The sequence below is a fragment of the Mastomys coucha genome, unplaced genomic scaffold, assembly GCF_008632895.1.
Source record: "Mastomys coucha isolate ucsf_1 unplaced genomic scaffold, UCSF_Mcou_1 pScaffold18, whole genome shotgun sequence".
In the NCBI taxonomy this organism is placed as follows: Eukaryota; Metazoa; Chordata; class Mammalia; order Rodentia; family Muridae; genus Mastomys; species Mastomys coucha.
The window spans coordinates 69,545,063-69,562,114 of NW_022196900.1; the positions used below are offsets into that span (position 1 = coordinate 69,545,063).

The following is a 17,052-nucleotide window of genomic DNA, read 5'->3' on the forward strand; positions in this document are numbered from 1 at the left end:
GTCTCTGTGCCGGGTTCCTCCTCAAATAGAAAGTCATGTCTTTGCTTCTTCTAAATAAAAGTGAGCTCAATGATAAGAGATGATCTTTCTTGTTGGTCGTCACTTTTCAGAACAAGTAGTCTGCTTTCTCCATACTCAACTTGACCTCAGTGGAGGACAGGGCTGGAGAAGGAGACCTCGACTGATTCAAACCCACTAGAAGCTTGCTGTCATTCAACTCACAGAGCCTTGCCTGCATCACCTGTGATGCTATCTGCTCTTCACAGACTACTGAGAGAATAAAGTGAAAGAAGATAGTAGTCCCCACATGGCCTGGCTGATGCATTATGGGTACTTTGTAAATGGTGACCTTTGTCCTCCTAACAAGCCACAGGTATTCTTATAAATAACCGATAGGAATGTGCTATAATGCCACAGGAAATGCCAAATCTTCTGGCTTACCAAATAGACCATGTGCCTCAAACTTTAAAAGACCCGTGATTCATCCTGGGATCTGGTTCTATATAAATTTGCCTTCAGATTGAGATTCTGCATTTCTAACAGGCTCTCAGATGGCAAGGATACTGCTTGTTGGGGACCATACTTTTAAGTAGCATAGAATTAGGGCAATGACTTCTAAACACTCAGTAAACTCTGACAGACCGGGCTAAGTTGCAAAACAGAACTTTACTCTATTCCTTTATTTACGTAATGAGAGAATATCAGGGAACTCTGCATATACTATAGAAAAAAGTTGGAATAAACACATTTAAAAATTTGGGAAGCTCAAATTCATTCTACACACTTTCATTTATTGTCTGGACAGATAAAGTACAAATAATTCAAACACAACAAGATTATGAAAAAAAAACATTTACAATACTTTCCCTCAGAAATCATCTAAACTAGCAAGATTAACATGAAGTCATTCATTTATAACTAAAGTATACAACTGCCTGGTCCTAAGATTTTTTTTCCTTTTTTTTTCCCCCAGATTGAACACATCATAGAGAAGAGATTTTGGCATGCCTTTCCATGAATGCTTAGCAAATGCATCAGAACTTTGCCAGCAAACTGCATTCATTCATAGCAGGTGACATATAAAGGTTTCCCTGAATGTTGAACGAGTGTTCTCTGAACTGAAATCTGGTGTTATTTATTTTTCTCCAAAAACTGAAAAGAGGAAAAAAAAATAGAAAAAAAATTTAAAGGAGTAGTCTATGGTGCAGCCTCAGTTTTCGTTATGTGTCTACCACTACAACGACTACTACGGAGTTTGCCCTTCAGTGTGCAAACAACAGTCCTGTCTACATGCACTTAGTGGGTTCAGCATGGGAAAAAATGCACAAAATAAGCACAAGTTATAAATAACCATAACGTTTTATTACCAGTAAGACTAAACTTGTATTGAAAAGATTTTATGTAACAAGACAAGAAAAGCAATAGCAAATTTTACTATCAACTAGATTATGCATAGCGAGTAACTGTTTCTATTACCCAGGGAAGAGCATGAACTCTTGGATTTTTTTTTTTGTTTGTTTCATTTTTGTTTTAAATAGATAACCGTACAAAGCACAAACGTACTAGAATGATCAGTGCACTGGACACGGGAGTTTGCTCCCATAGTCCTTTTGTTCCCTTAGCTCTGTTTAGTCTTCCCCAATCTGAATTACATTAAAATAAAGACCCAGTTTTTTTTTTAATTTTTCTACTGTGCAGTAAGAAAAAATATTCACAACAAACATGACAATATATCAAACAATAGTTCTACACAAGTTACCTTGATACCTCTTTAACTGTCACTTAAATATCATAAGAAAACATTTTAAGACATATACAAACGAAACTAGCCAAGTGTTACAACTTATAATAAATTAACCAAAGAAAAAATAACTTTATATATATATTTATATTATATATACACATACACACACACAACAGAAGGACACAATAATATGCTTCTTCCCAAAGTTTAAGTAAACAAACAAGTAGTCTAGCCAATCTAGCTATATTTGATCTTGGCCATAGGCATCATCACATCTGCAATTAAATAAATAAGTGTTTCAAGCAACATAAACAGTGTTTCAAATGTACCCACACAGCCCAATCTTATCAGCATGGGCTACAAAGTGAATTAGAAAATTGCTTAATGAATGTAAAGCAAATGTATCTTTTTTTCCTCTCCTAAACACGTTTACATTTAACTATGATACTAAGATATGTAAATAATTTTGTAGCACCTACTGCTCAAACTAAGGAAGTTTTAGATTAAAAGGAAAATGAATCTTTTTAATTTTTGTTCTGCTGACATCCCATACTGATGACTTAAAGAAAAACTGTCTTTCAACTCATCTCCTTGCTTTTGGGTTTTGACTGTGGGGAACTGTGGTACCCTGGGTAGAACGAACACTCCTTTCCCCTAGCAATTAATATTTTTTATTATTATTACATGCTATGAAAAGATATGAAGATCATCTGTTTATAGCCCATCCTTCAAAAAACAGTCTACGAATCCAGTTTAAAACACACATCTTGATCTCTAAAAAGTTACCAGTGCAGTATGAACGCGACAAAGTTGTCAATTTCCCCTAAATTAGCCAGTCAAAATATTTTTTCTCAAATCCAGATTCTCTTGTAAAAATTCTTTATATTTTATAAAAATAGATTTTTCTTGAAACCCATTTTCAGCAAAGAGACCACCTCTTTGGCAACAATGTTAATGTTATTAAATTGTTAATGTCATCAGGTACCCCCTTTCCCCGTCCCCTAACAGAAGACTGTTTTAGTTCACATGATATAAAAGAAAAAAGGAAAAATAAAAAAATTTGCAAAAGTTTTTTTTTCATTTTTGCAATTTTTATTATTCCTCTTTAATTTGTGTGGGGGTTTTTAAACCAATCTGATTGGATCAACATTTTGACAAAAAAGAAAAATCTTTTTTTTCTTCCTTTGAATTCCATTACTTTGTAAAAATTGTTTGTTATTTTTTTGTGTTTTTTGTTTTTCTTCTTCAAATGAGCGAATGGTCATCTTAAAAAGACCCACCTTCAAGGAAGGTAGTAAAGTTAGCTGGCTGGGTAAAAATCCCTGCACATCGCTATCTATGTATATTATATTCAACAACGACAGCTATGAAAGAACATTCAATGCATCAAAGGTATTTTTTTGTTTTTTTCTTTTTTTTTTCTAAGCATTATAAAATCCTTTCCTGGTACACCTCAGGATAATCCAATGTTTTAATACTTAGGCAACGCGGGCTTATAAAGTCCATGGTTGAATATAAGCCTTGGAAAGTTTGTCTCTCTCTTTTGTGTATGTGTGTGCGCGCATGTTTTGTTCGTATATATTTATATATATTTTTTAATAAGTAAGGGTGAGAAATTCAGGACTTGTGGGCTTTGTTGGTTTTAAATGAAACTTGCAACACTCTGTCTCCCAGGCGATAACCATTGAGGCTGGCGATGGCCATGGCTGCCTCATCGTAGTTGGTCATGGTGACAAAGCCGAAGCCCTTGCACTTGTTGGTGTTGAAGTCACGGATGACCTTGACGTTGTTCACTGCGCCAAAGGGGCCAAAGAGCTGCCAGAGGACACTCTCATCAGAATCAGGGGACAGGTTATAGACGAAGATGCACCAGCCTGTTCCTGTGTGACCAGGGATGTTCATTCCCACAAGACTTGTCATCCCGTCAATGGTGATTGGGGAGAACCTGGGGGGACAAGCAGAAGGGGGGACTGGTCCAGACATCAGTCTGACCATGGATGACACACAGACGCACAGACACAGACACGGGGCAGAGGGCTGAGTGAGTGTTTGCAGCAGGAGAGTGTTCAGGGTTTCAAAACAAAAATGCAAAAGCTAACATCTGTGATATTTCTTGCGATGAGCTAGATAGCTAAAGCATGTGCATGCCAAGAGACTGACCGAGTCATTTCCTAAAAGCGACGAGAGGCCCCCACATCAAGGCTTTACATAGTTCTAACACAGTCTATGGTCATACATTGTCCCACCCTGAACCTACCCAGCCATAGACTGTGAATTCTCAGGGGAGGAACTCTGGTTCATCCATTCTAATGCTGGGTTTATTCATTCAGTAGAGTACATACAGGCTCCAGACACAGTAGCCCATAGGAAAAAAAATACATGTTTATTGATTGAGCGAATAACAATTTTGCTATCAGTGCTTGGAAAATGTTACTCTGTTAACTTTTTAGGAGATTAAGGGATGGCCCTAGAAGCACTCAATTGTACCATCATCACGGCCCCTCCACTTACGTCTGCCAGAGACCTCTTGGTGTCCCTGAGGTTGTAAATACATGAGGAGGTATCTTGTTATTAACCAGATGAGTGGCTCGTGTTCTATTCAGCATTTATTCACGAGGGTTCTCCCATAGAACTGGAGCAGTTATAATAGATGTACTACTCCTTGAGACTATATCGTCTCAAATCCGTTTCTGAGCATCATTGGAACATACCTCAAGTGGTTTGTGCAGTTGTAATTTTTGAATTGCTATACATTAGAAAAGCATAAAACTACTCTTTGCTTTGGTGCGACTATTGCATTAGGTTAGAAATGTCATGGGTTTTTTTTTTTTTTGTTTGTTTAGAATTGAAAAGAAAAAAACACCTTCAGATTTTACTCTCTGTCTGATAAAATAAACCCATGAGGCATTTGTGATGGAAGAAACAGTTAGGATACCAGAGTCTATGACAGAACAGTATTGGCAATATTTTGTTTCACCCTGAACTTTGACCTATTCACTGCTGACCAGATTGCTTTTCATTTGGTTGAAACTTTTGAGGGGTGAGGGGGAGGGAATGGGAGAAGAGGAAGTCCAAAATAGACGGGGGTACAGGACAAAGTGCAAGTTATGACTATTTTAAAAAGTAAACAGACATTCTTAGAGGTTTAGAAGTCATTAAAATTTCACATTTAACTAGAATTTAGATAATAACCTAAAGATATGCTATGAAGAACAACTCAGATTTTGTTTGTTTTTGTTTGTTTGTTTGTTTGTTTGTTTTGCTACTATTCAACAAACCAATTTCCCCTTTTGCTTAAAAACTAACAATAAAACAAAAGCATAACTATTTATGGTACAGATCCGTAAAGAGGTAAAATGACTTAATTGTTATTTATATTATTTTTAAAGACCAACTTATAGATTATTTCTCCTTCAGCCTGACATCTTTCCATTTGTGTGCAAAAAAGCAACCAACCAACTTCTTATTGTAAGGCTAAGCTCAGAGCCAGTAAAGGGATTTTAAGTAGGATCGCCACTCAAGTTGGTGATAATTACCCGGAACACTAAGGTAGGATGGATGGAGGCCACATGCAAATCTTGATTTAATAAAAAGGAGAATCTTGTTACCGACTAGTGCTGGCTATGCTTGATTGGGCTGGGCTGGGCTGGATTGGACACTGGCTGATGTGGCAACACATGGACCAGTTAGTTGTTCCTAGTCTCATGTGTGTTACAACCTTTTCCACATAGCATGTGGTGCTAATTCACCAAAGTTAAGGAGCAGCAAAGGGATGGAATAGAGCTAGAAAGATGCAACGTGCCTGGGAACAGGCAAGCGGTGTATTAGACACGTGCGGGTAAGTCCTAGTCAGAGGCAAGCGGTGTATTAGACATGTGCGGGTAAGTCGTAGTCAGCATCACCAGGGCTGGGACTGAGATTTAAGAGGCTGCCACTCTCTCTGCTAGGGAAGCTGCAGTCAGCTTATTCCCTTCACTGTGTGCTAGTTCCCACACAGTGTGTCAGGGTACTTACCACATATAGCCATGTGGTGAAAGACCTGGACAAAGTGGGGTCTGTGCTTGTGGCTCTTTAAGACCACATCCCTTTCCCTCAACTGATGAAGGGGTATTAAGGAGCACATCTCAACTGAGGAAGAAGATGAGGATGCTATCGATGTCCCTGGCAGTGCAGTGGAGCCTCTCAGGTCACATATGGGGACCTCACAGATATAGTGACATCACCCACCTAACTTCCAAGACTCTGATTTCAGGTTGGGCCTGGAAAACCTTTTGATTACATTCAGAAACTCTCAAACCCTTGGGACTTTTTCAGTCCTAAGCCCCATGAAAGGAGGACTTTTTATTCTTTAATAATCTTTAATATACTTTAAATGAAAGAAACCTCAAGTGTAAGCCCTCCCATACATATAGCTGAGAGAATACTTATAATAACAGCTGAAACCTGTAATAAAGGAAGCCCTTGGTTGAGGTGCACACAGATACACTTCATTCTCAAGATGCATTCTCAAAATGCACAGTGGAATGAGAGTCAAAGAAGCCATCCATGTTTTAATTCATGATTTGGCCAGGGCTTACAGTCCAAAAAGAATTTTATTTATTTTTTCCTACTGAAAATCACGAGATTGTCAGTCATGATCAGCAAAATGTTCTAATTTTGATTTGCTGGGATCTGCCCTCTTAAACTGAATCCTTGTAAGAAATGTAAGACAGGCACTTGGCAAGTTTGCAAAATCAGCCAGAAAAGTCAGGGCTTTCTCCTCAAGGGAAGGCACACAGGACTAGATCCTATCACCCAGGACGTGGTAGCTGTGGCACCTGAACCATAGGGAAAGCCCACCTGCAAAAATAAAAAATAAAAATAAGAAAAGAAAAAAAAGGAGAAGAAAAAAAAAAGAAAAAGGAAAAAGAAGTACATTTTTGTGTGCCCCAAAAGAAACAAAATCAACCGAGGTCCAAAATTAAAATTAAGAATTTGACATGCTGGTGGAAGAAAAAAGAAGAATTAAAAAAAAAAAAATAAGTAAAGTTAGTGAATTAAAAAAAAAAATCTAGCCCCAGTCTGTGCCAACATGGACATCTGGCAATCTGTGGAGTTTTAATTACCTCTTTACGCCATAGGCCATATTAAGCAAATTGTCCAGCCTGCAAAGAGAAGGAGGGTCTCTGGGTTAATGCCTCGCAGATGGCAAGATCACTCAATGGAACTATTAATAAGAATGCTCCATTTTCAAAGAAGAAAAGCTCGACAACTTTCCCCACTGCTCAGGAGACTCTCTACGGGCAGCTCTCTCTCTTTCTTGTTTCCAATGGCAAGTAATTCATGTCCAGGTCAATGCTAGAGTCTAAAGCAGGTGCCTAACGAACCCTGTTTTCTTTCAAGGTCTGAATTAATTCAGTGTCCCCCTACCCCAGAAAATGTGTCCAAATTTCCTTTTATGTTATCTGTGAAACTGTTAAAGCTGGTGATGTTCTTATGTGGTTTACCTTTTATTATAACTAAGCTTATGAGCAAAGGTTGCAGGCTAACAACACATCACCACGGACTACACATAGAAAAGAGACCTTTTCTGTTAGTCTGGCTGCTTTTACTAAATCTGGCCACACACACACACACACACACACACACACACACACACACACACACACACACACACAGAGTTTGGAAGGTGGGGGATTTCGAGGGAGGGATTTTACAAGCTAAGATTTAAGAAAACCAACCAACCAACCAACCAACCAAACAAACAAAAGAAAAAAAAAATAGATAACCCCTCCCAAACAGCTTACTATTTACATCCCCAAAGCACCTCCCAGCAAAATGTCATTATGTGGTCATGTTCCTCCAATGCACTCCCTTGCTCGGGGACAAGCTATTCACGATACGGGGCAGTAGTAACCATAGTTTCCACCATCAGGAGCCCGCTAGGAAGGCTTTTCTACATAAATACTACATGCGCTTTCACACAAAACAGAAATTACGTGGCTCAGGCCCTTCATGAAATCATTAACCATTTCAGAGTCATGGGGCACAGGAGGACACATGAAGAGGCCGATTTCTTCCCCCACTTTAGCTAGATGAATGGTTACTATTACAGAGAAAAGGGCCTGTTTTTTTTTTTTTTTCTCGTGAGGTTTGACAACGAGAAAAGCCTTTCATTAAAAGGGAAGTTGCTACGTGGGCAGAATAAAGTAATTGCTTAGAATTTGCTAAGGGGAGGTCAAGGCTGCGCGTCTCCCCTGCACAACAGAGGGTGCCTAGAGTCTAACTGCTGGTCTGGGAAAAAAACCCGCCCTCCAGAAACAACCCATAAGGAACTTGTTCATTGAACCAAGGACTTGCTGGTGTTGGGTCTCCAAAGAAACACTAGTAAGGTGTGGATGAATCTTCCTGTTCTTCTTCCCAGGGTATGGGACTTAAGAGAATAAAGTTAATATTAAAGAGAGTCTCCCCTCTCCTGGATTCCAACAGAATTACTAAGGAAAAGAGGCGAGAGCAAGCCACTGCTGCCTGGCAAGGATCTGCCTTTGGGTCTACCCTGCCTTAAGTCTGAGCTGCTGCATCTGGCTACATCTTAATGATTTGCTCCACTGAAACAGACTTTTCTTGTCTGGCTAAATAAAGAGATTTTGTATATACTAGTGAATCTCAAGTTTAATACAATCCATCGTCACAGTGACACGCAGGCGGCAGAGGGCTAGGAAGTGCATCTAGTTTGATTGTTTGACTTTATAAAAGTGGAGGATGATGCTCTGGGGAATTGGCACACAGTGATGGCTTGGGTGGGGCCAAGGTGGTGTGCCTTGTTTTGTCCTTCAGAGCTATGGGCTCTCTGGCCCATGTGTCATTCCACACTGGTGTCTGTAGTGGGTGGTAGGTTCCTTCCTTTGCCAGCATGCCTACCTGAATCTTTGAGCCTGGTGGTGGAGAGGGCCAGGGTATCGCCTGTTGGGGGACTGGTACAGCTGGGAGAGCAGGGCCTGGCTGGACTTCTGGCTGGGGTTGTTGGCAAACTTCACAGTAATCGGTTCTGTAGCACCGCTGGGCTTCTGGCCATTCAGCCCTTTGATGGCTTCTTCTGCCTCAATCCTCTTATCAAAGCGGATGAATCCCACCCCTCTAGAGACCCCTGGGGAAAGAAAAAGAACATTTGTAAAGAGTGAACAAATGTAATCACTGGGAAGTGCCCTGTGGATATTTTGCAGTGACTCACGCCACCTTTGAGACCAGCTCTCTGAATCTCTGTCACTCACCAAAAGGCATGGGTGCATTTCTACCCGAATTGCTCTGGGCAGATGTCTCCAATGCAGAGAGCAGAGCACAGGGCTGTTTCCCTCCAGGCCTTCACAGCTGCCCCGCTCAGTCCCTATTCACCTTTAGTTACTGTAAATAACCACCCCAAACTATCTAGTTCTGCACAGTGCCTTATATACCTCATACCTGGAACTGTCATTTTTTTGAAAAGCAACCTCTGACCACACACTGCACCCTTTACGTGCATAATCTGTGCTTCTTTTGAACTCTTTGAATGATGCACTTTATACCTGACTCTTATTCTATGTTGTCTTAAACAGGAACAAATAATCCTACAAATTACCTTTCCCCGGGTCTTTGCTACATGCAGATAAAATCCAGACTTTTCGGGATAGCAATTGTTGCCTTGGGCATTCTGGCTTCAAATCTCCTATTGAAATTTGCACCGGCCTTACTGACCTGTATTGAACAAGCCATATTCATTCTCAACACTCTACCTCGGGATATGTTCTGCATCCAGACTGCTCTATCCTTTCCTCTGCATCGTTCTCCGAAGCTCTGTTCCAAAATTACCTCTACCATGGAGCCTTTCCAGCCACAGCACACCTCTTTCTGAGCTCTCTTGGGACACTGCACAGTTCCTAGCAAGAATTTGCTGTACTGGGGCCAGGTGAAAGCAGGCTCTCTGTCTCCTTTGTCATTGGTTCTCTCTCTCTCTCTCTCTGCACAGTGTTTGAGGCAGAATCAACACCAATGGGAGATGGCAGCATGAATAAAATAGTAAGCATCTCAAGCTGGCATCAAATCGGGCATAGACAAGACAGCGTAATGGGCAGTGCTGCCCAAGCTACCTTACATCTCTTCCTGAGATGTTGGTTTCTTTCTTATGGATAAAGAACCCTGGCACTAGAAACCTGGTCCATACCTCTGCACTGTTGACTAGCTGGTAGGAAATCTGACACTCTACTTCAGATGATTACTGATGTGTAGAATAAAGGAGCTTGAAGCCCCTTCTAGTTCTACATCACTGTGGCCTGGAGCTAGAGCTGTACATCTAGTGAATTTCACACACTGGTTGGAGGCTGAGAGAGACTTTGAAGGCCACAGAATCCCACTCCCGACTTGACACCCAAATCTTCCTTTACAACTCTGCCAGTTTAGCTGTGGGGACTCTGGCTTCTCAAGAAGGCTCATTCAGTTAGTCTATGTACAAGCACCAGAAACCTGCCTGTTCAGGTTATAAACCCTTGCTTTCAACAACCATGTACCTACTTCTGTAGGTAAGAGGGCATAGACGTACAGGGACATCAACAACTGGGAAACACTTAACCTGTGACTTGATCAACCAGGATGCGTGAGGTGATGATGCGACCGTATTGAGAGAAAAGCTGCTCCAGCTCCTTCTGGGTCATGGTCTTGGGAAGGCCACTAACATACAGGTTAGCATCCCTGATTGAGGCCGAGCTCGGACGGGCGTAGGACACCTGGGAGAAGGCGAGAGATGCTAAATGCATGACAGTCACTCATCCTCAGGGAGGAGACTAAGGTAACAACCAAGATGACAGTCCCTTGTCTGTCCTTGGGACCCATGGTTCTTGTATAAGAATAAGAACAGGAGAACAACAAGAGATGAACAAAAGGAGAGTTGTCGACAGAACTTAAAACAAACGCACAGATAAGGGTCTCTAAGTGCAGAACAAAATAGCTACTGTATGGCAGCTGTTAAATGCAGAACTACCCACGCATGAAGTTCTGAAGACTTACCTCCTGGATGTGGGAGTATAGATGATTTACTGTATCCAACACATAATAATCTTTGAATAAACCAAAAAAAAAAAAAAGCCCCTGAAATTCTGCTCTGCACATTTCTCTCTGTGCCATCCTCCCCACCCCCATCCCTATCCAAAGCATAAAAACAATCAGGTTCTCTGTACGATTTTTTTTTTTTAAATGTCCCATCCTTTGTGTTGCTCCAATCTGTTCCCATGAGGTCTGCTCTAGCTGAATGACAAAGTGCTGGTGAAATGGGGTTGAATGAACATCTGCTTGTTAAACTCAATATGTGACCTTGTTCTCACATCTGCAAGGACCGGTGGCCTCTAACTTCGAGGCAGGGCAGATAGAAAACCACAACAAACAGAATGGGAGCACGGTAGACAAGAAGGAGGGGAAGGATGGTGGGAGAGAAGAGAGAGCCTCCGTGGTGCTTATAATAAGCTTGACTTTGTAAATTTGTCCTCCCAGATCTCCCAACTGCTGTTTTTTTCCTCCCCAAAAAGCTAACACAGAGTTGTAAACAGATCCGAGACTCCATCTGCAAGAAGCCAAATCTCCAACCATACACATAAGCAAAGCAAACCCCAGCAGTCAGTAATTTTAGACTTTCATTTACTTATTTATTTATTTATTTATTTTTAAAGAAAACAACATCAGACATTTGAAATATAATTTACAGCTAGTCTAACAAAAGCACTTTCCTGCTAAAGCTATTTCTGGGGCGGTTATGGCTCAGAACGAATGATGAAAGCAGTCATTTCAGAGTACATCTGACAACGGTGGACAGGAAGGGACCTAGATGTCTTAGCATTTCTCAGCTGGCAGTTTTATTTAATCTAGACCACAGATCCAGAAGACCCGCTAAATCCATTAGGGTGAGAATGCTTGCATGGCCATGCGTGTGTGATTATGGGTACATAAAAAAACATATGGGCGCACAATTTTGACATTAAGAGCTAACCTTGAGCAGCAATGCTGGCCTTGTTTGTGACATCTTCAGGGAAGAAAATAAGTTCAGGGAGAAGATGAAGGATGGGCAGACCCCTTGATCATGGTGCATTCCCCCTTTCTATGACAGGGACATTAGGTCCCTTTATGAGTTCTCTACCTAAATATAGATGTTGACTCAACAGAAAATGATGTGAATGACTAATCTGCCTCCTCTCACTGATGGAGCCAGGCAGCTGCCTTCAGTATCTACATCTTCTAGAAAATCATGGGTGGCCTGGAGGCCTCCATACATACCACATTTTCTCAGCACACGGCAGAGAAGCACAGTTGGTCTCTACATGGTGGATCTGTGTGTATATTTGAGACCAGGGAGCTGAAGGATTAACAGCTCCATGTAACTGCCTGGGCAGGACTCTACTCCACAGAAGGTGTTCCTATCCCATGTTTTCTTAGGGGCTAGAACAGTTTCAACACAGCAGAACTCTTTTTCATTCAGGAGGAACTATAGCAGGAAGGAGGAAATCTGCCCACTGTAATAAGGCTTACCCGTCTCACCTTGCCAATTACTAACGTTATTTGATTACATTTGTGTTCCCTCAAAGTTCAACCTTCTCCATTGCATGCCTTTACTCAGGGAGAAAGAGGCCAAATCTCACTCTTGTAAGGGCTTAGCTCAATGCCACCTTCTCTGGGCAGCCTTCTTTGTCTGCAGTTGCCTCACCCCAAGACCCTCTGTAGTGCTGTACTTGTTCTGACCTTAACTCCCCATCCAGTCTTGTGGTTTTCTTGAGGGGTGTGAATATGTATATATTTTTTTTATATCTGTGGCACCACCTCTCAGAAAAGAGCCTGAAACCTGCAGAGGGCACAAAACATCCTGACAGAAATGAATGAATCCCCAGAGCTCACGATGAACGATGCTGGCGTCTGTGGTTCCTCAGGATTGGCTATAGCTTGGTTCATCCACTAAAATAATCACTGGGCCAAGCATCCAGAATCATAGCTGCGCCACCTCACTAAGCAAAGAACTAAGGGATAGACTTCTTCTAGTGTCTGAGGTTGGAGGGACCCAGAGGAGTTTGTTTCAAAATGAGACATCACCTCGTTCAGCGATCACTTCTGGAAGATGAACTCTCTGTGGTGGGAACACATCTTGTTCACCTTCAACAGATAGCAGGTAGATCAGGATTTTCTAAATAAACACGGGGTGAGTGGGAGAATGAGTGAACACAGTGACCCACTGCCACAAAGTCGCAAGATATGTGCCATGCCAAGTCTATATCTTACTTAGTGTGACTTAAACACAGGAGAGGGATAAATTGCCGGTGAGAAGGACCAGGGAGAGAGATGATGGAGCTGCAATGAGACTGGTGGTGAGATGATGAGGAGATGGTGGCTTGGTAACAGCCTTCTGCTGTGAGGACAGACGAGATAAAGAAGGTCAAGGGTTGTACAATGCCTGGCAGTGCATAGTCTCCTCTATCCAATAGCTGCACAGCACAAGACAAAGACCTGCATTTCTACTAGTTCAGGGCAGCTAGAGCTGGGGTCCAGAAAGCAGCATGTGGAAGCAGACTCTTGGGCAAAGGGAGTTGGCACTGGAAAGTCAACGTCACAATCAAAACTATTTCTCCCAAAGGTGATCTTGAGGCAGACTCTCAGCTAAGCTGGAGAGAATGACAGCCACAGAACCCCAGAGACCGACCCAGGCCCAGGGTAGTGGTAGATGTGAAGGGGAGCAGCCTCTGGGATGTTCTCTCCCCATTCTAAGCCCTGTTTAGTTTTTCTCCTCTATTTAGAGCCACAGCTTATTGTTCTTTTAGCCCTTTGTGCAAGGGACCTCTGAGGGAAGGGCCAGGCAAAAGTGATAGGGAAAAGATTTGCTCGAATCTTGCTTCCAAATGCTCATCCTCAGACCTAAAAAATTCAACTTTCCTCAAACATTTGTTAAACTCCAGCAGAAGGACGGCAAATGTCAGGCCCTCTGCTAACCTGAAACATGTCCAGCAAATGTTGACCTTCAGCCCCTGCAGAAGGACTGTATTGGTGGCATGGTGCCCCTCCTGAGCTGGTGGCTTAGAGCTCAGGGTTCCCAGTGCTATAGACAGTGCCCTGGGAGTGTTCCACTTGCCTCGAACCATCAGGATCTTGCTCATTTCATTCATCTAGGATCTCTGATGAGAAGATTGTCATTTCTAGGTCAGTGCAGCTCTCATTCTAGACAAAGCTGCGAGTGAAGAAACCACGCCTCTTTGTGTGAGGGTGGCCCAAAGGCAGGTGACTGAAATGCAGACTGCACACACAATCTTGACAGAGATTTTCAGCATTTCTACACGCCCCAGATCTCTCTTCCTGTGAGTTTGCAGTCCCCTTACCCACTACAAAAGGACACAATAGCAACAAACTTAGGACCCCAGGTGCTAGAAGTGGTCTTGAAAATCTAGGGTTGGGGGGAACCAAGAAAGGCTCATCTCCTATAGACGTTTCTGAATCAGGAAGTTCACATCTACATGAAGATCCTACACTACCCCTGTCCACCACTGGCTGCGGCTGAGGCCTTCTTTAAAGCCTCAGGAACATCCTTTCTGTTCTTATGAACCTTCATCCTTGACAGGTGGTAGTTAGAATGTTAGGTAACTGCATTTTGAAATGTTACTCCAAAGTGTATACTTATGTTACTTTACCTGAAATCGAGATCCCACTAGAGAATAGAAAAAAAAAAAAAAGAGACATAGAGGTTAAGAATGGCTTTAGTATTGTAGAGCTGTAGATCTGAGTTCTGTTCCCTTTCCAGATGTGTGACTTTGTACCTGAGAGGCATCTCTCGAGTAACATAGCTCAGAAGTTCTCTAAAAGAGCTACTTGCACGTAAAATTCCTAGGCACAACGACTGGCCCAAAGTAAGTGCTCGATAAACTGTGATGTTGACATGGTTGCTGTGTAAACAGGCTTTATTCTAGACACGGGGGAGCAGAGAATGTATACAGCAGTCCCTGACATGCAGGACTGCTAGTCTAGCGGAGGAGACGTGCACAGCTCCTTTCATTATTTGAAGATCAAGCTACAGATTTTTCCCCAGCCTGTTGTAACACCCTATTCTCTGAGTGAATACCAACTCCCCAGAGCAGGAAGGTCCCCAGGGAACATTCATTCTAAAGAAGCCAGGAGAATGGCAGCAGAGAGCAGACTCTAGGGCTGCCAGGACTTCTATGAGCAAGTCCTCCCAGGGACCTGTACTCCCACCTGTGGGAGCAGGGAGAGCAGAAAGCAACCAGCTGGCTCCTGGAAACCACAGCTTTGACTGTGGGGACTGGTTTACCTCTGTGCCTGTGGACTCAGCCCTCCCCACAAATGGGCCAGGTGTCTGCTTTTGTGACTCTATCCTTTATGCTCCTCTCTGCACCTGTTACCGGATACAGACCATTCTAAAAAAATCCTGCGGGTAAGGCCTCAAGGTAACATCGCAGGTGCAGTTTGATCCTGTCACATTTCCTGTCCATGCTCAGAACTCTCCAATGTGTCTCAAACACCTTGCAATCGAAGTCCGAATGCTTTACCTAGGCATTCAGAGCATCTGGCCCTGGCAGCTGGCCTAACCTCATCTCCTGTTGACCTCCACATGCACCCTTATGCTTCAGTTCAGACAAAGACCCAGTCCCAGGTTTTTGGATACATACTGACAGTTTCTACCTCCTCGCCTTTGTTCTTTGTGTTTGATTATCCTCGTGGCAAAAAATGAATTCCCGATTCCCTTCTAGGCCTAGCCATGCCCTCCACGAGGCCCAGATGTACATGGCGATTCTTTTCATGACAGCTACAGAAGTGTCTGTCTCCATGGTCACAGCTATCACGCTCTATCCCCTATCACAGTCACCCGTCCCTAACACCTCACCTCCTCCATCAGGTTGCACATCACTGTGGTCTGGGCACATTCACTTTCCACCTAGCTTCAAAGTTTTACTAGGGCAGGAGCTCAATCGAAACTAAATGTAATAATCCACTTTAGTGAGTGCATTTCACATGCTTTCCCAGGAGCTGACACCAATGGAAAGAACCATATAGTTGGGGAGTATCTAAGAGTATATAAGTGTATCTGAGATACAGCAGGCCTACAGTAGCTGATACACAAGAGACCTAGAATGTCTTTTTAAGAAAGTTGTGCTGATAGATTCATGTGCCTTGAAACTTGTATTTTTAAAATCTACTGGACTGGGGTGGAGCTTAGGCATCAAAGGCTAGAATCACAACCAACCAAATAAATAAATAAATAAATAAACAAACAAATAAATACAGTATTGGACTGTCAGCAGTGCATACTTAGTACAAGGCTCTTTATGTTTGACTGGGTCCTGTGAATGGGTGAGATGTGAAAGAGGCTTCTTGTCGTGACTAGGGGAAGAACACATGCCAGGCGTGGAGCTACAGCTTCCTCTCCGCAAAACTGCAGCGCCTGCCTCCTGCTTCATGGAAGACTGGTAGGAGTGTTGCGGCCATCTGGAAACTCCACACTACTTCCTACCCTGCAGGACTTCTGACTCTGCTGTCTGTGACTTAGTGAAAGTCAGATCCACACTCTTTTAATGCATCTCCAGGACGGGTGGGATAGAGAAAGGGATCTGCACAGTCCTGCTCTGGGGCTCTGCCACTCACCTTAGGGGTACACCTACTCATCTTTATCCCTGGGAGCATTTGTTGAGCACTTGCTGCAAGCCATGATTGCCTACACACGAAACATCATTATTTCCATCTTCCAGATGATAGGTTCTGGTGCAGTGAGATTAAGTACTTTACCAAGGTCATGCAGCTGAACTAAGACAAACTTGAATATGACTCAAAGTTCTGGGATCTTTCCACTGGGCCACACCAACCTGGACAGTGAACTAAAAGCTACATTCTTGGCACAAACCGTCACTGTTCTTGGGAAGGTACCAAGTTGGAATGGCCATGTTGTAATATTTTATTAGACTATTAGATCTGGAAAGGACCATCTTCCAGAGAGGACATACATTTGGAGAAGGAAAGTGGTGCCCAAGGTCATCCCATATAGTTTTGTAGCAGAGCTGGGGCTTCACTATCCTAACTCAAGAGTTCTTTTGAGTGGAGGAAAAGGGGGAAAAAAAACCTCAAGGAGGGATAGGTGCTCTAGAGTCTTTAACAGACAAGTCACCGTATACCCAGCTTCATGAGTACTATGTAGAACTGTCTCTTTAATCCTCAGGGCCAGAGATGTCCTAGGCCAACATCCCATCACAGACCTTTCTGGGATCAGGAAGACGCTTGATGTCCATAATGTCCGATGATAGCTACTACACTGCACAGTTACTGGGTAC

At 42.6% G+C, this 17,052-nt stretch overlaps 1 protein-coding gene across 15 annotated transcripts in view; it reads right to left on the bottom strand.

Moving 5' to 3' along the window:
- Window positions 1-760: 760 nt before the first annotated feature.
- The window catches only part of Elavl4 (ELAV like RNA binding protein 4), a 138,834-nt gene continuing 122,542 nt past the window's right edge, over window positions 761-17,052 (bottom strand). For 8 of the 15 annotated variants that reach the window (XM_031378190.1, XM_031378193.1, XM_031378186.1 and 5 more), the window contains 4 exons: window positions 10,326-10,479; window positions 8,645-8,870; window positions 6,850-6,888; window positions 761-3,731 (listed from right to left, as the gene is read on the bottom strand). In XM_031378190.1, coding sequence (XP_031234050.1) covers window positions 3,362-3,731; window positions 6,850-6,888; window positions 8,645-8,870; window positions 10,326-10,479 — 789 coding nt within the window. In that variant the 3' untranslated portion in view covers window positions 761-3,361. The remainder of the gene's footprint in view (window positions 3,732-6,849; window positions 6,889-8,644; window positions 8,871-10,325; window positions 10,480-17,052) is intronic. The other 7 variants (XM_031378196.1, XM_031378191.1, XM_031378194.1 and 4 more) reach the window with 2 other exon arrangements.